The sequence below is a fragment of the Lynx rufus genome, unplaced genomic scaffold (genome assembly GCF_022079265.1).
Source record: "Lynx rufus isolate CCGP_SWC_20201006 ecotype Redwood Valley unplaced genomic scaffold, mLynRuf1.p SCAF_7, whole genome shotgun sequence".
NCBI lineage: Eukaryota > Metazoa > Chordata > Mammalia > Carnivora > Felidae > Lynx > Lynx rufus.
Window position 1 is genome coordinate 37,401,522 of NW_025814889.1, and position 23,304 is coordinate 37,424,825.

At 45.6% G+C, this 23,304-nt stretch overlaps 1 protein-coding gene across 2 annotated transcripts in view; it reads left to right on the plus strand.

Annotated features, from left to right (window-relative positions):
- Positions 1-2,938: 2,938 nt before the first annotated feature.
- The window catches only part of SLC6A13 (solute carrier family 6 member 13), a 30,967-nt gene continuing 10,601 nt past the window's right edge, over positions 2,939-23,304 (plus strand). Inside the window, exons 1-6 of one of the 2 annotated variants that reach the window (XM_047066061.1) lie at positions 2,939-3,140; positions 12,057-12,191; positions 14,797-14,937; positions 18,971-19,055; positions 19,725-19,857; positions 20,760-20,894. In XM_047066061.1, coding sequence (XP_046922017.1) covers positions 2,939-3,140; positions 12,057-12,191; positions 14,797-14,937; positions 18,971-19,055; positions 19,725-19,857; positions 20,760-20,894 — 831 coding nt within the window. The remainder of the gene's footprint in view (positions 3,141-12,056; positions 12,192-14,796; positions 14,938-18,970; positions 19,056-19,724; positions 19,858-20,759; positions 20,895-23,304) is intronic. The other variant, XM_047066062.1, reaches the window with a different exon arrangement.

Consider the following 23,304-nt stretch of genomic DNA (forward strand, 5'->3'; position numbering starts at 1 on the left):
AGAATATATGTTTCATGTGTGTACATGCAAAGCCTAGATGCTATATTCTTGGCTTTCTGAAACTGCAGTGGCTGTTGACTTAAGGGACAATGCGATTTAGAGAAAGAGAGCCCTAGATTGAGCAGAAAGGAAAGCTTTTTTCTCTGTGAAATGGGACAATGAGCAACTCTTTGACAAGATTGAAAGAAACTACAAATTTGAGTGCCTGTTATTCTGCTAAGTCCTTTACTTTATATGCATAACCTCATCTAATCCTCCCCACTTTCACAGATGAGTGAACGAAGGCTCAGAGTAATTAATTAACTTCTCTGAAGTTGGGCAGCGAGTGGTACAGCACAGACCTAAGATTTGTACCCGGCTTGTCTGACTCTACAACTCATGACCTTTTTGTTGCACCACACAACCTCTGAGAAACAGTACCCTAATGAGGCGAGGGACCCAGGATAGGGCTACTGTTTCTTCTAGGGTCTGAGAAGATGAAGGAGTGGAGGGAGATGGCGTGCCATCATCGGAAGACACCCATCGGATGGTAAAGGGAGGCTGAGAACCGGCACAAGACGTTAGACAACCTTCTCAAAAGGACTGAGGAAGCTTGCTTCTTGGGACCAGCTGCTTGGATTTCTCCTTCTCAGTGCACACTCTTTGGAGCCTATTCCCTAATTTATCAAATAAGCAAAGATCCCTACTGTTCCTTGACTTTCTCTCTAACTTTTTGAATCCTGAAGGTAGCCCCTGCTGGGGAAACTGAACCATAGGAGAGTCTGGCCAGATGGGGCTCCCAATGAGAAAGTTCTGTTAACATGAATTTTTCTTGAGGGGTACAAAAATGTCCATCTGCTTACTTCTCCGGAAAAGGGGCCACTGTGAAAAATCAAGGAGAGTCATTAGAAGATGCTTATTTAGACATGCTGAGAGATGCCTGGGTGGCTCAGCTAGTTGAGCGTCTGACTTGATTTCACCTCAGGTCATGATCCCAGGGTCATGGGATCCAGCCCCATGTAAGGCTTTGCACTGATTGTGGAGCCTGCTTGCGATTCTCATTCTCTCTCTCTCTCTCCCTCCCTCTGCCCCTCTTCCCTGCTCATGTTTTCTCTGTCTCTCTAAAATAATTAAAAAAAAAAAAAGACATGCTGATAAACCTGGGCAGCCAATTAAATCAAGAGATTTAATTGAAAGAGCAGGGACAGAGTGGGTTCAAGTCCCACTTGTGCAATTTACTCGCTATATGACCACAGATATGTCATTTAACCTCTCTGAGCTGCACCTTCTTTATTTACAAAGCAGAACTAATACTGCTTACATTTCAGGGTGGTTGTGTGGATTAAGTGAAATAAGTATATGTAAAGTACTTTGTAGTAGTTACTCTTTACGTGTGAGCCATAGCAGATCTTATCTTCAATCTCAGTAAGAGTCTAGAATAGGGCAGGGGAACATTTGGAACTGTGGCCCTTTATTCATTTCATGTTGTCTTCTCTACTGAAATAGATTCCCACATGTTTCATCACCAACAAAGAAAAAGAGCCCATAGTTCATCTTTCTCTTATGTTGACTTCAGAGAGAGGTAGAAAGATAGCTGGGAAGGTCAGTCCATCTTAATTCAGAATTCCAGGGCCCACTCAGCTTCTCCCATTCCTTTGGAAGGATTTCTTTTCTTTCTTTCTTTTTTTTTTTTTTTTTGAAAGAGAGCAAGAGTGCGCTTGAGGCGGGGGCAGAGACAGAGAGAGAGAGAGAATCCCACGCAGGCTCCTTGCTGACAATAAAGAGCCCGACTCAGGGCTCAAACTCACAAACTGTGCGATCATGACCTGAGCTGAAATTAAGAGTTGGACACTTAACTGACTGAGCCGCCAGGAGCCCCTGGAAGGAGTTTTTAAAAACTTGCTTTTATTTTAATGTTACAAAATAAATCATGTTCTTTGATGAAAACATAGAAAATAGAAATAAGGAAAATATTCCTATAATCCAATCACTGAGCGAGAAACATTTTGGTGGATATCCTAGTCTTTTTTTTTTTTTTTAACGTTTATTTATTTTTGAGACAGAGACAGACAGAGCATGAATGGGGGAGGGTCAGAGAGCGAGAGGGAGAGACAGAATCCGAAACAGGCTCCAGGCTCCGAGCTGTCAGCACAGAGCCCGATGCGGGGCTCGAACTCACGGACCGCGAGATCATGACCTGAGCCAAAGTCGGACGCTTAACCGACTGAGCCATTCAGGCGCCCCTATCCTAGTCTTTTGATGCATACACTTTATAAAGTGTTTTCCAAGCATGATCATATCATATGTGCTATTTTATAATTTTTCACTCCACATATCGTGAACACTTTCATTTCATTACACTTTCTTCTGCAACACAATTTTTCATGATTATATATTAGTCCGTTGTATGTATGGGCCATAATTTCTTAACCTGTGCGTGTTTTCTAATTTTTTGCTGCTGTAAACAATGAACATCCTCAGTGCCAAATCTTTATCCATAGTCACAATTATTTCCCTAGAGTAAATTCCTGCATGGGAGATTGGTGGGTTTGAGGATCTTTTCCGCTGTCCCCATACAGAATACAGACGCTGGAGCACGTGCTAACACAGACAAAGCTGGTTGTAGGATGGCGTGGAGAACTTAGCCCAGGGGCCATGTGAACTCTTCCATGTCCACAAGCCCCAACCCAAGAGGCCCTCCCTAGTGGAAAGAGTATCGATACTTCAGCATCAATGCTTTCTTCCTGAACAGTAAAGGAATATACATTCTTAGCAGGTGTTACCCAGGCTTTACCAATACGAGATGCTAAGGAGGACGTGGGCCTATAGGCAAGGGGGTAGGAATTTACTTTCTCCTGGTGCACTTATTCCCTCGGGAGTTTGCTGGTGAAGGAAGGGGAAGGCTTTCTTCCCAAGGTTCCCAGCGGTAATAGAACACTCTGCTTGTTTTTCAGGTGGGATGGATAGCAGGATCTCGAGCACAGCCAGCAATGGGGAGACAAAACCAGTATACCCTGTCGTGGAAAAGACGAAGGAAGATGGTACCCTGGAACGGGGGCACTGGAACAACAAGATGGAGTTTGTGCTGTCAGTAGCCGGGGAGATCATTGGCCTAGGCAACGTCTGGAGGTTTCCCTATCTCTGCTACAAAAATGGGGGAGGTGAGAGCTACTGCGCCACCCCACCCGTCCCTGGAAGGAGGATGTCTCCATCTCCTGTAATTATTGCCCCTCTGGGGACTCCCATGGGTGCATAGAATGCTGGAGTTGGACAGCCCCTTACAAGTCAGTAAGGACACTGCAGGAGACTGAGACCTAGAGAGATTATGTAACTCTCCCAGGGGTCTTTCTAGAATGCTATGGCATCATAGACATATTAACATAGGTTTGGAACCAGATGTATCAGAATTTGGATTCTGGCTCTGCTACTTACTCTCTGTGTAGTCTTGGGCAAGTTATTGAAGCCCTCAGAGCCTCAGCTGCTGTTCCTGTAAATTCAGATAGTAGTACCTGCCTTTAAGTTGCTGTAAGGATGAGAGGTAATGTGTGTAAAGTGCTTAATAAATGGCAGCTGTGTTGAAGATGATGTTGATACTGAACTGTCCTGTGGTCTTGAGACTCCTTAGTCTTTGTGTTTTCCCTTTCTCTGCTGGCATTGTGACATTCTCTAAGCCAGTCATTACCCAACCCCTACCAGTGTCATAACCTTTGATACTAGTGGCTCTGCCTTCAAAACTTCCCACTGAAAGTTTGTGTGTATGCAGTATTAACTCTAACTCTTTCCTAGGGCTTTTTTGGCTTCTCATTCCTCCTATCCCTTCCAGCCTCCTAGAATAACTTTGCTACCCCACAGCAGTGGTGGTAATTTTCCAACCAGTAACTCACTTTCAGGGAATCCCAGACCTCTGTGGGACGCCCTGGAGGGATTTCTCAGGTACTGAAGTGTTCTGGCTGAGCAGTAGGTTACGAATATCTCCTTGTTGATGGGTAAAGCTTATAGGTGTTGGGGCTCCCAGATCTGGTTTGGAAGTGAGGTTGCAGCCTGGGCTGCGGGAAGGGGCAGTGCAGAGGTAGGTAACGCGGGGAAATGCTGAGGGCAGTGGTTATTCTGGGGCCATGAGGATTGGAGGGTACCCTAATGTGACACCCAGCCTTGTGCAAGGGAGTCGGAGCCTCCAAATGCATTGAGCTCAGTCTCCCGGTGGTTTCGGACAGTGGAGGTGGGAGGGCCGGGGAGGAGGGTACAGAGGTCCTCTGAGCCCATGGAGCCTATTCTCAGGATTGTGGAGGATTGGCCGTGGAGTTGGAAGTTAATTTGTATGTTTCCAGAGGGGTGGGTATGGGCTGATGCGTCCTTTCTCCCCAGGGATTTCTGGCCAGCAGCCTCAAATCACAGGACTTTGTTCCGTGTGCCCTGTGAGGGAAGGAAGGAGGTCTTCCCACTTTGAACCTAGTCCTGGACACTCCACACGCTTCCCTTCAGAGAACTGGGTGGAGGGACGAGGCTGGTCCAGGGAGGAGGAGGAATCTGGGGGCTAAAGCTGGCCACTGGGACTCTATATCTGGAGCCTAGTAACCAGCTTAGCTCCTCACATGGCAGGAAGATTAGGAGGTGAGCGGCTTTCCCCAAGCCTCTCTGGAATTGGGTAAAGGTTGGCCTGGGAATTAGCAGGAGTGGCACGAAGAGGTGGGAGGGAGTGATATCCAGGTCTGGCGCAAAACCGCTGGGCTGAGAAAGGTGAAGTGAAGGGAACCGTAATGGGAGCAGTGGGGGGTGTGGGCTCACCCTGTTGAGGGAGCTTGTCTGGCAGTGTTTGGATCTGAGCTCTGCCTTGGGACTCTGTGGTGAGTCTGTGTAGGCCTGGGAGTGTGTGACATTGTCTCCAGGGGAAATGCAGGCCCAAGAGGAGAAAAGAATCGGGGGCCCTTGGTTCTTGCTATGGGCTTGTGAGGGAAGAGGGTGGATATGATGGCCGTGGCTGCTTCCTCCCTGGAGAGAGCCTGCCTTCCAGCATGCTGATTCCGATTGAGAGTGGAGACATTTTCAGGGGTCCTGGATCCAGTCAAACTCTCGGTTTAATCCCTAACACTGCCACCCACAATCTCTTCCCTTGATCAAGTGCAGGGTCTTAGGACTCCTCTTTTCCTTGATGGACGACAGCAGCTGGAGGGAAGTGTTCTGAGGGGCTTTGGAGCTAGAGACTGATGCCCAGGTTTGCTCTGAAGGGCATGAGTCACCCAGGGCCACCGGGGGAATTAATGGAAAGCCTCCTTTGCCAAGGTAAGGGGGACTAACTGAGGAGATGTGTGCTCGTGAGAGGGACCTAGATATGCCTGGGTTTTGGGGTTCCCAGCAGCTTAACCTTTCTGTCACCACTCAGCCCCCTTCATCTCCCAGCAAAACACATTCTCCACAGAGAATGAGTCCCCATGCTTCCTCTTCTCACCCCCTTGTCTGTCAAGGAACAAACTGATGCCTCTTTCTGACCCTTTGCTACCAGTATGGGGAAGGAAGGTGAGGAGAATGGAGACCACTTACATTGATTTGACCCTTTTCCTCCTGCTTTAGTGATTTTATTTAAACCCATGGTCCTCCAACTGGGACCTGGACTCTCAGGGGATGAGAGGAATGTTCTGAGCAAGTTCTGGAGAAGGATGCTGGGGTCCTCTGGGGTGTATCATGCTCAGGTAATGGACCCTATCGGCCTGCTTCTGGGCTTCTGGGCCCTTTCTTCAACTTCCTAGCTTTAAACAGCCACTTTTGTGCTTGGGGCAGGAGGGGAAGATAAGCTTGGCCCTTTATTATTATCAATATTTGTCTAGTGGTGAGGTCAGAGATTAAAAAAGTCCCTAAAATATAATTTTAGTTCCAAACTTAAGAAATACAAATGATGTCTTCTTGGGTTCCTTCTAGCTTTAACATTTGGTAGATCCAATTTGAAGTGAGTTCCAGAGCAGAGAAAGGGCTGAAGCAAGAAGATGATAGAAAAGCAGGTAAACTAGTTAAACACTAGAGTTGAAAACCAGAGAAGCTGAGACAGTGATTTAAAGAAGCGCATCTAAAATCAGAAGAAACTGGTAGGCTTTTCAGAGAGATGGATGAGCGAGATGCCTGCCTCAATCATCTCCTAGCTGAGCACAATCCCTGCTGTCCGGGACCTGTGGCCAATCCACCCCCAGATATCTTTTTGGAGTCTCCAGTCTCAGCCAGTTGCCCCAGCACACAGCCCACCAAGCTCCGACCCTGCCTGAGTCATTCAACAGCAGTTACAGGGTACAAACTATCTGCCTAGAATTATTCTAAGCTGTTGGGCTACATCTACAAACAGAACAGAACAATTCCCTGTCCTCGTGGGGCTTACATTCTTGAAGAGGGAGCCAGACAATAAACAATAAATGTAGTAAATAAGAAAATTATATATAGCATATCGGAAGTTAATGGGTGCTGTGGAAAATGACCAAGTAGAGCTGGGAAAAGAGGATCAGGAGTGTGTGTGTGTGGAGGGGGCACATCGAGAACATTTGAGCAAGGTTTGCCAGGAGTGAGAGGGCTGGTCACGTGGATATCGAGGCTAAAAGTGCTCCAAGCAGAGGACACAAAAGATTTAATAGTAGTAAAGCAAGAGGCTGACTGGCTTATTTGAGGAGTTGCAAGGAGGGGAGTAAATAGAAGCTGAGGTCAGAGAAGTAAATAGGACGAGGGTGGCAGATCATGTAGGTCCTTGTCAGCTATTGTAAGACTTTGGCTTTTGCTCTAGTGACATGGGGAGACAGGGCAGGGTTTTGAGCAGGAGCGGCATGATCTTACATTTTAAAATAATCTCTTTGGCTGCCGTCGAGAACTGATTGTACACGAGTCGGGGCAGAAGCAGACCAGTTACGAGGCTAAATATTTCGGAGTCATCCTTGAGTCCTTCCCTCCCACTCCCAGACTGTTAGATCTACCTAATTACCCAGATTCTGGGGGCTTCAGAGCATGAGTCTTCAGCTGGAACCTCTCCAGCTCCCTGGACTCTGGCTGCCAACAGACTTGAGGAACCCAGAGTGCCTGGGACTGGAGACCCCACATGATGTATGCAGAATCTGACACCTCTTGTCACTTCCACTGCTGCTGCCTGGGCTTAGCGGTCCAAGGATTGCAGACTGAGCACTGCGAAGGAAGGAGTTGCCATTTACTGTGATGTGGAAGGCCATAAGAGGAGCGGGTTTTAAGAAGAAAATAAGGAATTGGCTTTGGGGAACACTGAGTGGAGATATCTGTCAGGTATCAAGTGGAGATGTCGACTAAGCAGTAAAACATATGAGTCTGGAGTCTGTGAGAGAGATGTGGATGAGAGATATAAATTTGAGAGTGATTAGAATTTTGATGGTGATAAAAGAGAACAAGGACTGGGGGGAAGGGGAGGGACCATCAGGAGACAGAGAAGGAGAAACCAGTGAAGAAAGATGATACCAGGGTGATGAAGTGTTTTGGGAGGCAAGCATCAAATGCCGCAGATAGGTTAAGAAAGATACGGAGTGAGAATGAAGTGTTGGCTTTGGTGGCATGGAGGCCTTTGGTGACCTTGTAGGAGCAGTCCCAGTGGTATGGCAGGGCAAAGACCGCTTGCAGTGGGTTCAAGATAATGGGGAAAGAAAATGATTAGAAATAGGAAATATGGGTGATTTGGGCAAAACTTGGGAGTGGGCAAAGTACATTTCTGCTGTCTGTGTTCTCCCTCCTGGGGAGGGATAAGCCAATATGAGTGCCGTGTAGTAGTGACAGTGTGCCCGTATGTCTGGCGGTGGTGGGGATGGGTCTCCTGACTGGAGAAGTGGCCCAAGAACTATTTCTCAAGCTCTCCACCCTCAGTTCCCTGGAGGGAAAAGCAAACATGACCTTCCACCAGGGCCTATCCCTTAAAGTTCTAGCCATGCAGATGAAAAGTCTCTGGATAACTCAAAAGGCATGATGTTGGGGAAAGGTGGTAGGAGAGGGTTTTGGCAAGAGAATTCAACTCTACCACAAGGGAATTTAAGTTACTTGCCTGCCAATCTCAGCCCAGACAAAAAGACCATCTGCCAAACATTTTATGCTTAATTCCTTTTCTTTTTAAAGATTTTATTTTTAAGTAATCTCTACATTCAACATGAGGCTCAAACTCACAACCCCAAGATCAAGGGTGTCATGCTCCTCTGACTGAGCCAGCCAGGCGTCCCTATACTTAATTTCATTTTTTTAAAGTAGGCTCCACACCGGCTGTGGAACCCAACACGGGGCTGAACTCACAACCCTGAGATCAAGACCTGAGCTGAGATCAAGAGTCAGACACTTAACCTACTGAGCCACCCAGGCACCCTCACCCCCCACACTTAATTTCTGAGTCCAGGTTGCTGAAAACCAGGGGCAGAGGTCACTTGTGCTAAGAATCGTTGGTTTTTGCTAGTCATAGAACAGCAGCTGGAGATCAGTTACCTTGTGCGAGGACAGGTGCTTCCTTCTTCCTTGTACCCCGCCTCCCCCCAAGCCCTCTCTGCTTCTGATCTTCAGTCCCCAGACACCCAGATCCTGGTGGCTTCAGAACATGGGCCTTCCGCTAGGATCTCTCCAGCTCCCTAGACCTGGCTGCCAGCAGACTGAGTTTCTCAACACCTGGGACGCCTGGAGACTGCATGTGAGGCTACAGCAGAATGTCCCGCAACTGGATCTCTAGGAATGGGGATCTTAGAGGAGCAGGCTGTGGGGGAAGGGCAGCTCTAGACCATAGGGAGATGAAGGCAAAGAGGATTAAATGGTACCTGGCCTCAGGGAGAACTGGTCACCTTGCTGTTGCTTGTCAGTACGTAAGAACAGAGAGAAGAGAAGAACACTTTTTTCCTCCATGTAACAGTAATAGCTATTTTAGTAGTGTGTGATGATTTGTTACCATTTTCAGTTAATTACTCACCCCCCAGGAGTGGTCAGATTAGTGGTGACTGCAGCACATAACTGTTCATGTATGCTCACTGCTGTGTTGCTCATGTGGAATCTCATCTGTTTATGTTTTAAAATATTAGCTGGAACGTTACAGATGACACCACAGAGTGTGCTGCTTTTGTGAAGGGTGGCCTATAGAATGATTCCCCTCTAGGTTGGGCATGTGGCCTCTCCATCTCATGGGAGAACAGGCCAGGACCTTTTAGAATTTGGAGAAGGAGACTAACCCACAGGAATAGGGAGCAGGTAACTGAACTCCATCCTCCACCTCTAGGACTAGCTCCATCTTTTAATGGTGGTGACTGGGGCTGTGGGGAAAGAGGCAGAGTGCCCCCAAAGGACTTCCCAATCTGCACCTGGCTCCCTCTGGGTCCCATCTCTCTCCTACCCCTTCCCTTTGTAGGACTAGTGGCTCTGCTTATTGAGTGTGAACCTTGCCCCTTGTGGCCAGCTGCCCACGTGCTCAAAGAGGCAGAGGAGGGGAGGCATAGAGCTGACCATGGAACCTACTGCAGTTAAACATTGGCTTGGTTTATTGGGAAAGAGCAGTAGCATAAAGATAGGGAGGTGGGGCTTGAGCTGGGCAAAAATTCTCTTTCTCTCGGTCTTTCTGTCTCTCCCTCTTCTCTCTCTTTTTTTCTGCCATGCTTCCAACTCTGAGCAGTAACTGTCCATATCAGCTACTAAGTTCTGTCTTCCCTTATTTTCCTTTCCTACTCAACAAGTCTTGGGTTGACTTATGGACTTATTAGGCTGAGGTGTTTATGATCTTTATTTCTTTGCCCTTCGGGTAATCAGGTGCCTTCCTCGGTGCCTGACTTATGGATGTGTAGACTACAGGCCAGAGATTTGAAAGGTGAAGGACTGGAGAGCTCTATTCCCCATTAACTTTCATTTTAAACCGTTTCATTTCCTCCATCCCCAGATCTTTGGCAACCACCATTCTACCCTTTAATTCCACAGATTTGGCTTTTTAATTTTTATTTTAAGTTTGTTTGTTGTTTTAGTAATCTCTACACCCAACGTGGGGGTCGAACTCACAACTCCAAGATCAAGAGTCACATGCTCTTCTGACTGAGCCAGCCAGGCACTCCAAATTTGGCTTTTTTAGATTCCATATATGAGAACAATCAGTATTTGTTATTCTGTCTCTGAAAATGTAATGTCTTCGAGGTCTATTCATGTAATCTCAAAAGGCAGGATTTCCTTTTCATGTGTTGATATTTAAAGTGCATTTCTTTTAAGCAACATGTAGCTGAACCTTGTTTTTATTTTGAAGCCAATCTGACAATCTCTGCCATTTATTTGGGACATTTAGACTATTTACATTTAAAGCAATTATTCATACAGTTAAGTTTAAATAAAATTATCTTGCTTTTTGTTTCCTATTTGTCTTATCAGTTCTTTGTTCCCCTTTTCCTATCCTTCTGCTTTCTTTTGAATTAATTGAAAATTTTTTATTATTCCATTGTTGGCTTTCTTCCTTTGATGACTTATTAGCCATAAGCCTTTGTTATGTTAGTTGAATGATTTTTTTAGGTTTTGTAGCATACATTGGGTTTTTTTTAATGTTTATTTTTGAGGGAGAGAGAATGGGAGTTGGGGAGGGGCAGAGAGAGAGAGAGAGAGAGAGAGAGAGAGAGAGAGAATCTGAAGCAGGCTCTGCGGTGACAGCACAGAACCTGATGCAGGACTTGAATTCATGAACTGAGAGATCATGACCTGAGCTCAAGTCAACCAACTGGGCCACCCAGGTGCCCCTGTAGCATACATCTTCAATTTATCACAATTCACCCTCAAGTAATATTATACCACTTTACATATAAGAACCCTACAATAATACATTTCCATCTCTCTCCTCCTGACTTTTGTGCTCTTGTTGTTACACGTTTTACTTTTTCATCTGTTATAAACTCCACCTTACATTGTGTAACCAGTCAGTTAACTTTTCAAAGAGATTTGGGTGATAAGAAAAAAATTCTTATATGTTTACTTGTGTATGTAACATTTCTAACATTCTTCGTTCCTTTGTGTAGATTCATATATCTCTCTGGCATCATTTCCCTCTGGCTGAAGGTTTTTCTCTAACATCGCTTGTAGTACAGATCTTTTGGTGATGGATTCTTTCAAGTTTTGCTTGTCTTAAGAAGCATTACTTCACTTTCATTTCTGAACAGTATTTTTATTGGGATTTTTATATTTCTATAAAAATTCTTGAGTTTTGCTCGGGACCAGTGAAGTTATTTGATACTTTTGGGTTTTGCTTCTAAGATTTGTTAGGGAGAACCAGAGCTGTGCTCAATCTAGGGCTAATCATTCCCCACTTCTGAGGAAATACCTTCTCTTCCCAATGCCTTGAGAATTCTGGGACTATCCAGTCTGGCTAGTGGGAGCCAGCACTCTTCCCAGCCCTGTGTGAGCACCATTACTCTCAATCTTTCTGAATGGTTCTTTCCCTTAGTTCGGGTCATTTCCTCCTATGTAGATGCTGAGCGGCACTCAGTTGAAAGCTAGAAGGGGACTCTCCGCATATATTTGGATCTCCTTCTGTGTGCAGTTCTCTCTTCCCTGGTACTCTGTGAACTGCCCTATCTACCTTGCCAACAGATAGAGGTCCACAGTGGAGAAAATGCCAGCATTTTCAGAATCAGTACACTTGTCTCAGCCAATAATTATGAAAAACAGAAGGAGAAAGGATTACTAAAGGGAAATCTGATTTCAGTCTGCTAAAAGTTTCTCTCTACCATTAAAAGCAGTCATTTCCTTGGAAAAAATTATAGTCTGTGGGCTGTGTTAATGCCCCTGGATGTCCGTTATTCAATGAGCGCCTTGCTGTGGCCACAAGTTTTGTGTAATTAAAGTAATAATTGATGTTCGATGGGGAGCAAGCCTTGGTAGGTATAGATTGAAACTTTCAGTGACAAAAAGGGCTCGTTAGGTAACTTGGTGACTCTTGATTTCTGCTATGGTTCCAGATATCTGGACAGATGTCCCCTGCATTTTGCATGTTCTGCACCCCTGGGGATTCTGACTGGCAACGTGGGGTGGTGATGGGAGGAGATGAATGTGGACTATGAGGAGGGTGGTGCCAGGTAATGGAAAGCCTGTTTCCCACCCCACAGGTGCCTTTTTCATCCCCTACCTCATCTTCCTCTTTACCTGTGGCATTCCTGTCTTCCTCTTGGAGACAGCACTGGGCCAGTACACTAGCCAGGGAGGCATCACAGCCTGGAGGAAGATTTGCCCCATCTTTGAGGGTGAGTAGCCCTGTGCCTGATTCCAGGATATCTGCATACATGGTTATAAACCTTATTTGGAATGACTGGATTTAGTAGCCGTGCTACTAACTTGGAGTATATTAGAAATCTGCCAAGTAGGTCATGGAAATCTTGGGTCAAAGATCAGAGTGAGAATTCATCAGAATGGCAGGCAAAATGTCACAGACTTAAAGACTTTGTGTCTTTATGTTAAACCCCCCACTTGTGGATTTAGGGCTGAGCTAATCCCCTGGTCTCTGAGAGAATGGAGATGGGGGTGAAGAAAGGAAAAAAGGCTTTAGATTAAATAAGTAGAGTGCAAAGCTATCTTAGCTATATAGTTTACACATGCATAACAATGATTTTGTATTTTTCAAAGCATATTTAATTAATTACAAAACAAATAAAGAGAATTTTAAATGGCAAAAAATATCATTAATAATTCTACTGTCTTGACACAATTGCTATTTAGACTTGAGGGTGTTTAATTTCAATATTTCTCTTTCTATAGGATTTTCTTTAAGTGTCTATTTTGAAATAATATATAGTCACAGAAAGTTGCAAAAATAGTATGGGGAGGTCATATGTACCCTTCACCCAACTTTCCCCAAGATGTTAAGATGTTACTTAACTATTAAAAAATATCAGGACCTGGAAGTTAACGTTGGTACTATCCACAGACCTTATTCAGATTTCCCCAATTTTCCAAGCACTCATTTATGTGTGTGTGTGTGTGTGTGTGTGTGTGCGTGTGTATAATTCTGTGTTATCTTATCACATACGTAGATTTGTGTGACCATCACTACAATCAATATACATACTCTTCCATTATCACAAAGATCTCTGTCATGCTACTCCTATGTAGTTACACCTACCCCTTCCTGCTCCATCCTTAGCCCCTGGCAACCACTAATTTGTTCTCTATATCTATAATTTTGTCATTTTGGGAATGTTATATAAATAGAATTGTGCAGTCTATAGTCTTTTGAGATTAGCTTTTTTACTCAGCATGATGCCCTTGAGATCCATCCCAGTTCTTGTATAAAGATTTCATTTATTCTTTTTTAATGCTGAATAGTATTCCATGGTATGGATGCACCACAGTTCATTTAACCATCACCCACTGAAGAACATTTGTGTTGTTTCCAGTTTGGGGGGTTTATTTCATTCTTTCTGTCTCTCTGAATAGAGCTAACATATCTGTTAATCTGGAACATACACGGTTTATGTTTCCACTTTTCAGTTTTTCCATCCTCTACCCAACAATTATTTTATTTTATTTTATTTTATTTTATTTTATTATTTTAGAGAGCAAAAACACATGAGTGAGGGAGACAGGGAGAGATTGAGAGAGAGAGAGGGAGGGAGAGAGAGAGAGAGAGAGAGAGAGAGAGAGAGAGAGAGAATGACAAGCAGGCTCCACGCTCAGCATGAAGCCTGATGCAGGGCTTGATATCACAACCCTGGAATCATGACTTGTGCTGAAACCAAGAATCAGACATTCAATCAACTGAGCCACCCAGACGCCCCAACACAATAATAATTTAATGATTGCATAAACTTCAGTTGAGTGGGTATATCATAATTAACAGTTCTCTGTTTGGGGCTTTTTAATTATTTTCAATTACTTATAACATTTTTATATTCTGTTATCATGTGTATTTGTTGAGATAGCTTTCTGCCTCTTTTTGGGGAATTATTTCTTTGGGATAAATTTCCAGGATGAGGATTGCTGGATCAAATGGACAATCAAGTTGATGTCCCTTGGTCTAGCTTATTAAATTTTTCTATGGAAATGTTATATTGACTTGCCATGTCATTAGATATGAGTAAGCATCTTTCCCCCTTATCTTTAATGACTCCAAGGTATTTGTGGTTCCCAAACTTGTCTGCAAGTTGGAATCACTTGGGGATCTTCAAAACATCCTGAGTATCCCATCCCCAGAGATCGTGATTTAATTGGTCTGGAATCTGGTCTAGACTTTGAAATTTTAAAAATATTCTCAGGTATTTCTAATATTTGGACAAATTTGGAAATCACTGAGTTACATCATTTGTAACAAATTTCATTACATCTGGCTATACAGAAAGGTATCTCATCATTGTTTCCTTTTGCATACCTGCAATTATTAGGAAAGATCTATTTGTATTTCTTCTTATGTGAATTGTCTATTCCTGCTCTTTTTTTTTCCCAAGTAGGCTCTACACTCAATGTGGGGCTTGAACTCATGACCCTGAGATCAAGAGTCTCATGGTCTATGAGCTGAGCTCAGCCAGATGCCCCTGTTTCTGCTCTTAACATGTGTTTTTATATTTCAGAAATATATCAGCCTAATTCCAGGGAACATTAACTATTGAAAATCAGGGAATTTTCAGAACCGGTAAAGAAGAAAATTCACAGGAATCCAGGGCACAGCAATGGAAGGCAGAGAGAAAAGTCTCTCCTCACCTGCTGGGGAGATTGAGGAGAGAGTCAATGAGCCTGGACCCAGCAATGTTTTAGGGCCCTGACAGTGGAGTACAAACCCCCTCCTAAACTGGGAGGGGTGGCTTATGAGAAATCTGTCCACTGTCCTTAGCCCAATTCTGCAGTTTTCCCCTCCAGGCATCGGCTATGCCTCCCAGATGATTGTCATCCTCCTCAACATCTACTACATCATTGTCCTGGCCTGGGCCCTCTTCTACCTCTTTAGCAGCTTCACCATCGACCTTCCCTGGGGAAGCTGCCACCATGAGTGGAACACAGGTAAGGTCATCTCTAGCGAGTCCATTTCTAAACACCACATTAACCAAGACTGAGATTATCCTTATGTCCTGAGTATCCCCAACCCTAACGTGGCACATACTAGAAGTCTGCCGAGTAGGTCATGGAAATCTTGGATCAAAAGTCAGAGTGAGAATTCACCAGCATCATAGGAAAAATGTCACAGACTTAAAAAAAAATTGTGTGTCGACTATACTCAAATTAAAAAAAATAATAATGGGGGCACCTGGGTGGCTTAGTTGGTTAAGCCTCCGACTTCGGCTCAGGTCGTGATCTCACGGTTCGTGAGTTCGAGCCCTGCGTCAGGCTCTGTGCTGATGCCTCGGAGCCTTGAGCCTGCTTCGGATTCTGTGTCTCCCTCTCTGCCCCTCCCCTGCTCATGCTCTGTCTCTCTCTGTCTCTAAAAAATAAATAAATGTTAAAAAAATTTTTAAAAAAATAATGCATTCAACTCATGTATTATGAAAGCATGTGTTATGCAAATAGAATTGATTCCTTTGTATGTAGTTTAGCCATTTACTTATTTCAATTTGAAGTATGATTACTTAGGTGTATATATGTATTGTTTGTCCATTAGTTTTCTTTCTCATGGCTTCTTTCTGATACTATCCTAGGTCTTTCTAACTCACAGTTCATCTGGACTTAACCAGAGAATAAACTGTTTTGTATGTCTTCATTACAATTTGTAGTAACAATTAATTTCTCCTGTGCTTATAAGATTGCATGTGACTCTCTCGTAAGACAACAAGAACCACCTATGGCCATAGAACTGCTGAGTCTATTTGACTGAAAGTAACAACGATTAAAAATCCCTAGTGCCGTCCAAAAGAACTTATCGGTGATAATGACAGTGTTCTCTGTACTATCCAGCGTGGTGGGTGCTAGCTACGTGCGGTTATTGAGGACTTGAAATGTGCCTAGTGTGTGTGAGGAACCGAATTTTAAAACTTGTATTTAATTTTAATGAACTTAAACGCGAACATCCACATGTAGCTGGAAAATACCCTATTGGACAGCACAGATGGAGAGCTGTCCTGCTTGGACCCTCAGCACTACAACTCTCAGGGCTGATCCGTCACCAAGGCCCTATATGTGCCGTGATTAATTTTTTGTTGTTGTTCAGGTAAGGTAGTCAGTTCCGAACTGGAGTCTGAGTCTTTTTCTTGCCAGGGAGGCACATTTTGCAATGTTTAGCAAGGCCCCTCTTGTCCTCAAACTTTTGATCACTTCCTAGGCATTCTTTTGCTGATCTCTGCCACCTTCATTCCACCATTTTGCAAGTGAAGAGTCAAATCTTGGAGCTTCCTCCCCTGATGCCCCAAGATTCAATAGGTTTCCTTTCTTCTTGGTCTTTAAAGTTAATTTATTTTTGAGAGAGAGAGACAGCAAGCGAGGAAGGGGCAGAGCAAGGAGGGGCTTGAGTGAATCCAAGCAGGCTCTATGCTGTGAGTGCAGACCCAGACACCAGGCTCGAACTCATGAACCATGAGATCATGACCTGAGTGGAAATCAAGAGTCGGCTGCCCAACCGACTGAGCCACGCAGGCACCCCATGTAATGTAGTATTACCTGCACTGAGCCCTGACTCTACTGTGGCACTTGCCTTACTTTTGGGCTGTTGGTCTGGTTTTCCCACAGGTCAGCAAGATCTTGAGGACAGAAAAGGTATCTTTATCTCTGTATCCTTTGTGACTAGCACAGTGCTGCCTACCTCATAAGCACTTGAAAAAATATTCGTCAGATCACTCCAATTTTATTTTATTTTTTAAAGTTTATTTACTTATTTTGAGAGAGAGAGAGAGAGAGAGAGAGAGAGTGAGGTAGGGGCAGAGAGAGAAGGAGAGAATCCCAAGCAGGCTCCAAATTGTCAGTGCAGAGCCTGATGTGGGGCTCAAACTCACAAATGGCAAGATCATGACCTGAGCTGAAATCAAGAGCTGGACCCTTAACCGAATGAGCCACCCAGGTGGCCGGATGAGTCCAATTTTAAAAACCTGTTTTATTCTAATATTTTCTTTATCATATATTTCTTCTTTCTTTCTTTCTTTCTTTCTTTCTTTCTTTCTTTCTTCCTTTCTTCCCTCCTCCCTTCTTTCCTTCAACCCTCATTCATTCATTCATTCATTCATATATTCTAATGACGCTGAAATCACCCTTGACAACCAGCTTGTCAGATAGTGATTTGATCCAGATTTCAGGGGAGCTCCTTTTGTAAAAATGTTGCAAATTTTTGGTGGCCTAGGGCTTTTGCTTCAGGGCACTTTTAGGCCTATATACCTTTGGGTTGACTGGAGGATCTCTGAGACAATTCTGAGGAAAATTCAATTCCTGATCCTTTTGCTTGGCATTTTTGACATTTCTCCTAGTGAGTCTGGTTTTACTCAGAGCCTAGCATCTTTCATATACAGGACATCTTGTCCTGTCAAGATGAAACAATACTTTTCTGGGTGTGCAGAAGCTTCAAGGAGAGAGAAAGGGTTTAGTGAAAAGAATGCTTGATTTACATTCATTCAACAGATATTTAATAGAGCTCCTACTATGTGCCAGGCTCTGTTCTAAGCAGTGGGGTTACGAAAATGCACAAAAACAAAGCTCCCTGCCCTCATGGAATTTTTGTTCTAGTGTCAAGACACATACCATAAACAAAATAAATGATTAATATGTATTATGTTCAAAGAAGTGCTAGGGAGAAAAGTAAAACAGGGAGGAGGGATTGGGAGTTTTAGGGGTGGGAGTTGTCATTTTAAATAGAGTCATCAGGGAAGGTCATACTGAGAGGACATAGGACTAATGCTCTGAAGGAGGTGGGGGAATCAGCCACTCAGATTTCAGGGGCAAACGCTAGGTAGAAGGACCAACCAGTGCAAAGGCCCTGAGGTGGCCCTGTGCCTATAGCATCCAGGGAACAGCAAGGGGGTCGGTGTAGCTGGAGCATTTGACTGGGGGAGCACTGGGAAAGGAGGACAGAAGTGATGGAGGTAGATTGAAAAGGGCCTTGGAGGCAATTATAGGGGTTATAGCTTTTATCTCTGTATGGGATGAGAAGCTCACTGGAGAGCTTTAAAGTGAGACATGACATAAAGCCACTTAAATTTTAACAAAATCATTCTGGCTGCTGTGTGGAGATTTGGTTAAGGAGGCAGGAGTAGAAACTGAAGGCCAGTCTAGGAGCCAGGGAAGGATGAAAACCTGCAGGGTTTTCATAGGGTGCTGGTAGTGGTAATGAAAAAGGTCAGATTCTAGGTAAGATTTTGAAGGTAAAACATATAATTTGCTGAGCTGGATTCTAGCCCTTGCTTCGTCATTTATGAGCTGGAACCGGCCATTTCTAAGAAGATTCACTTTCTTCACGTGTATGATGGGGGAAACACTATCTGTCTTAATATCTCTAGGATTATTATACTAACACAATGTATAAAAGAATGTGAGCCCCGTTGTGAAACTCCAATGTCAGATGCAGATAGTTAAGAACCACTACTTACTGGGCACTTTGCACTCATATTTTCATTTAGTCCCCTGTCAATCCCACAACTGGATATCACTACATGCATTCTAGAATTGAGGGAAGCGAAGTTAGAGAGCCACACGGCAAATAACCAGAGGGTCAGGATTCAAGCCAGAACTTTCTAACTTGTGTCTGTGCTCTTGGCCACTCTGCTTCATCTTTTCCCTAGAAAGCACTTTTATGATCCCTCAAAGGTTGTGACTTTACACAAGACAGTGACCTAGAAATATTTGTATACTTTGAAGAAGATGTCATGTGGAATATCTTTCCTGATGCCATCTGATCATGCTTTAGTAAGAATATGTACCCAAACATTTAGAAGCCCACACGTACAGTCCTGTGGGGGAAGGTGAAGTAAGCTTGTTGAGTTCATCTTGTGTTCAAGGATGTTTGTTTGGACAACTTCAGCCTGGTTCATTCCAAAGACCTTACCTTCCCCATGACTCTCTCTAGTCATGCCAAATATTCAATGATCTTTTTCTTGCTTCCTTCCCTGGGACCCATGGGTAGAATCCTGTGTAGAGTTCCAGAGGACCAATGGCTCCCTGAATGTGACCTCTGAGAATGCCACGTCTCCTGTCATCGAGTTCTGGGAGTAAGTGAGGTCCCCTCCCCATCCCAGTGTGGGTTGTGTTCAAAAGAAGGGCACAGGGATGGGCTCATGCAGGGCTGACCCTCAGGGGACAGCAAGAGAAGAATTTCCATGTCCTTCTTTGGTGGCCTAAGTGGTCACCTAAGTGGCCTTTTTTCTGGTGTGCTTGTATTTGTGGTTAATGCAGAATTGGTTTCAGAGATGAGAATTTTGCAACTCTCCTCAGGCTGTGCCTGCCTCTCCTCTCCCACGCGCCCATGTGCATGTTAGCACACATGCATGTGTGTGCACACTCCTAACCCCTCCTCCCTTCTGCTGCATGCATATTACCTCTTAGCCCCCTCCCTAATGTTGATAATGACCTAGGACATGATTCCTAATATCAAAACATCCTGAAACCCTGGTTGAGAAGATATGTGTTTGCACCTCCCTCTCTAGGTTAAATTGGTACTCAGCCTCCCAGAGCAAACTTACCTGGGAACAGTTTATATTTGCCTCCCTTTATATCTACCCCCAACTCTGGGCAAAGGAGAGCCTCATGGATCTGAGTGAAAAGAGCTGACAAGCCTTTGGACAAGAGCCTGGAGGCATGGCTCCACTGCCTGAGACACATGGGCTACAAAACTGAGGCTGGCAGCAAAAGTGGAGCCCGGCTCAACCTTCTCTCCCCAGGAGGCGGGTCCTGAAGATCTCCGATGGCATCCAACACCTGGGGGCCCTGCGTTGGGAGCTGGCCTTATGCCTCCTGCTCGCCTGGGTCATCTGCTACTTCTGCATCTGGAAGGGGGTCAAGTCCACGGGCAAGGTCCGTGCTGGAGAGCTCCTGGCCTCTCTCATCCCAGGACTCTCTGTCCTCCCTGGGGGCCTGGTCACCCAGGAGTTCTCCTAAGCTGTAACCTGGTCAGGGATGGGAGGGAATGATCTCGCCAAAATTTTGTGTGGCTCCCTTCCTTGATTCTGTGTCTCTCCTTCATTCAATCCTGTGGACTCTGGTACATGGGGAAATGGAGTGGAAAGGAGGGGGAGAGGAAGGCAGGAAGGACACTTCCAGATCTGTAGAATGTGATCTTGCAATACACCACGTGTGGGGGCACATTGCAAACTGGACACAGTTCGTGGCTCTTGTTTCACCCAACAGTTCTTGGGAGAAAGAATCTGCCCGAGACAGTTAATCTCAAAACGATTCTCAACCACCCTGAGAACCTGGGGTGGGGGGCACTCTTTGCCTTGGGTGTACAAGGTATGAGAGGGCTTTCTGAGTTCTTCTGGACTCTTGCCCTGGAGGCCTCCAACAAGGCTTCCTTCGTAATCTGGCTGCCTGGGTGTGCTAAGCTCGTAAGCTCTGTGAGGACAGGGATCATGTGTTACAGAGTTTTCATACCTGACAACCCTTGCCGTAATTCTAAGCACACTTGGTGGGAGAATGCCTGAGTTCATTCAGTCACTCGACAAGTATTTACTGGGTATGTGTCAGGAGGAGGGTGGGTGCTTTAAGTGGGAGGGAGAAAGGGATAAGGGAGGTTGCGGCTTATGGCAGAGGGCAGATGGAGCTGAACAGCTGCAGGGGTTGGGTGGGGGAGGAGAGAAACTCTCTTGACCTCTTCTGTGAGTGTGGGGGAGCTCCGGCCTCCTGACTCTGCTGCTGGATCGCCAGGTCCTTCCTTCCAAACTCACAGGTTCCTTGTGTTTCATCTGCCCTCTGGCCAGGTGGTGTACTTCACAGCCACATTCCCTTACCTCATGCTGGTGGTCCTGTTAATTCGAGGGGTGACGCTGCCTGGGGCAGCCCAAGGAATTCAGTTTTACCTGTACCCAAACCTCACGCGTCTGTGGGATCCCCAGGTAAGAAGCCACAGACAAGGGCCATCACGTGGCCCTGGAGGCTGTTTCCGTGCACTGTGGTCCGGAATCCCTGCTCCTGGCCCAAACCCCAAGGCATCCATGGTGGCGTAGGGGGGCTCCAGACATGTGTCAGCAGCTGTTTGTGGTCCCTGCTTGGCTCACACCTCTCAGGGCTGCCTGAGACGTGTCCCTCGGGGCCTTTTACTCACAGGTGGCGGCCCTTTCCCCACCGTCTACCCCGTCCCCTTTTTGCACTTTTTTTCTCTTAGTGATCTTTCATACTGAGCTTCCTCTCTATTTCTTCACCCTCCACCAGCTCCTCTGGTTCCCTCCCTGTGGCCACGTGGCCCATTCTGAGGTGTCCCGGGCCCCTCCCAGCCAGCTGGGCTGGTATTGAGTTTCCTGTCAGTTGTCAAGAGGCCCCTGCCTCTTCCCTCCCCTTTGGCCCTTCCGTTGTGCCCACACTCTGTCTGCTTCAGCCAGCTTCCTCGTGGCTTGGCGCAGGGAGGGGGTTGGTGCTGCTTGCTGACTGGAGGGGTTTGTAAAGCAGGGCCTGAAATAAGAAGCCACTGCCTCTGACGGGTTTCTTATCTTCTCATGTTTGGCAGCCATTTTGAAAGCTGGCAAAGCCAGGAGGTGTCGAGGGCCGGAGGGGAGCGTGGGTAAGCTCCACCCCAGAGCCCCTAAAATGTGTTGCCCAGCTACGTGCCCCGCCTCTGCCTCCCTGGCACGGAGGTCGCCCTCCCTGGGGAGCATGTACAATTTAGAGATCCTCCCCTTGGGTCCTGGAGGAGTTCTCTGAGTTTGGAAAGGGGCCCTGAGGAGACAGAGCGGGAGGCTCCCAGCACAAAAAAGACTAACCGTTGGATGGCTTTGCAAACATCATAAATAATGCGGTACCAGCACATTCCCTGAAACTGCCCAGGGGGAATAAGAGCAAAGGGAGTGGCACACAGTTCCACACTTTCCTCTGGGGCTGGGCGCTCAGCCCATGCAGAAGCAATGGGTCCCCATGATACAGAATTTTGGGTGATCCAGCAGCTGAATTTTTCTTAGGCCTTCCAGCCACCCCAGCCGAGTTAAGTTCTCCCATCCCAAGTTCTACCGGGCCTGCTGTGGCTCCCAGAAGTAGCCAGAGCACTTGCATTCAAAACCTCCCCCAGGGAATCCATAGCCTTGCGTCCTAGGTATTGCTCAGTGACCTGGGGGGATATGGGCTTATCCCACCCTCCCCCATTTCTTAAACATAGTGGAGGTGCAGATTGCTGTGGCGTCAGCTCCACGTGAGGCACAAAGGCTGTAGTCAGGCTTTGGAACAAACCATAAAACTGTAGGTGTTGGCGCTAAAAGGACCCCAGAGATCATCTAGTACAAACTCCTCATTGAACAGATGAGCAAACAAGGCCCAAGTTCACACAGCAAGTAAGTGGCTGGCCAAACAAAGTGTATTTTTATTTTGTGAATCATAAGCACTTTGACTTATCTGGGACCAAAGTGTTGTGGTGGAGAGTCCACAGCGAACAGGAGGTCATGGGGGCAGAGTTGAAGGACAGCTCTGAAGGCCAAGGGTAGACTCTGGCTTGGGTCTGTTGTGCAGGAGAGCTCCGTTGTCGTTCTGGAGCAGCAGAGGTGTGAACCAGTCGTGAAACCGCACAGTCTGCCTTTGTTGGGAGGTCAGGGTGGGAAGGAAGGGCTGTGTTCAGGCGGGGAGACAGGCAGGTAGGCTGACACAGAACTAACTAGGAGAGAGGGGTCTGGGATTTCTGGAATGGATTTATGGCTTCTGTGATCAGTGCCTCATTTGTTCTGATCAGCTATTTATAGCCAACAACTATTGAGTGCTAACTATATCCCTGTCATTGTTAAGAGGCTTACATCCATTATTATAGCTTATCCTCACAACAGATCAATGAAGTATCCTCATTTCATAGATAGGAAATGAAGGCTTAGAGAGTTTAATGAATTTTCCATCTTCATGTCTGCAACTGGAAGCTGGGCCCGAATGCTGACAAATCCCATATACTTTATGATCTCTCTTTTTAAAAAAAAAAAATTGTTAATGTTTATTTATTTTTGAGAGAGACAGAGTGCAAGCAAGGGAGGGGCAGAGAGAGAGGGGGACACAGAATCCAAAGTGGGCTCCAGGCTCCAAGCTGTCATCACAGAGTGGGGCTAGAACCCACAAACCGCGAGATCATGACCTGAGCGGAAGTCATACGCTTAACCGACTGAGCCACCCAGGTGCCCCTACTTTAGGATGTCTTGAAAGCAAAGTCCCGTCTGCACATCTTGGTTTTTCTCACAGCTCATTCATTCAGCAAAAATTTCTTGAGCATTCATTATGCAGCAGGTCTGTTCTAGGTGTAGCGTTTGTTGTAGAGTAGCTTCTAGCAAACATGAAGAAGGTGGA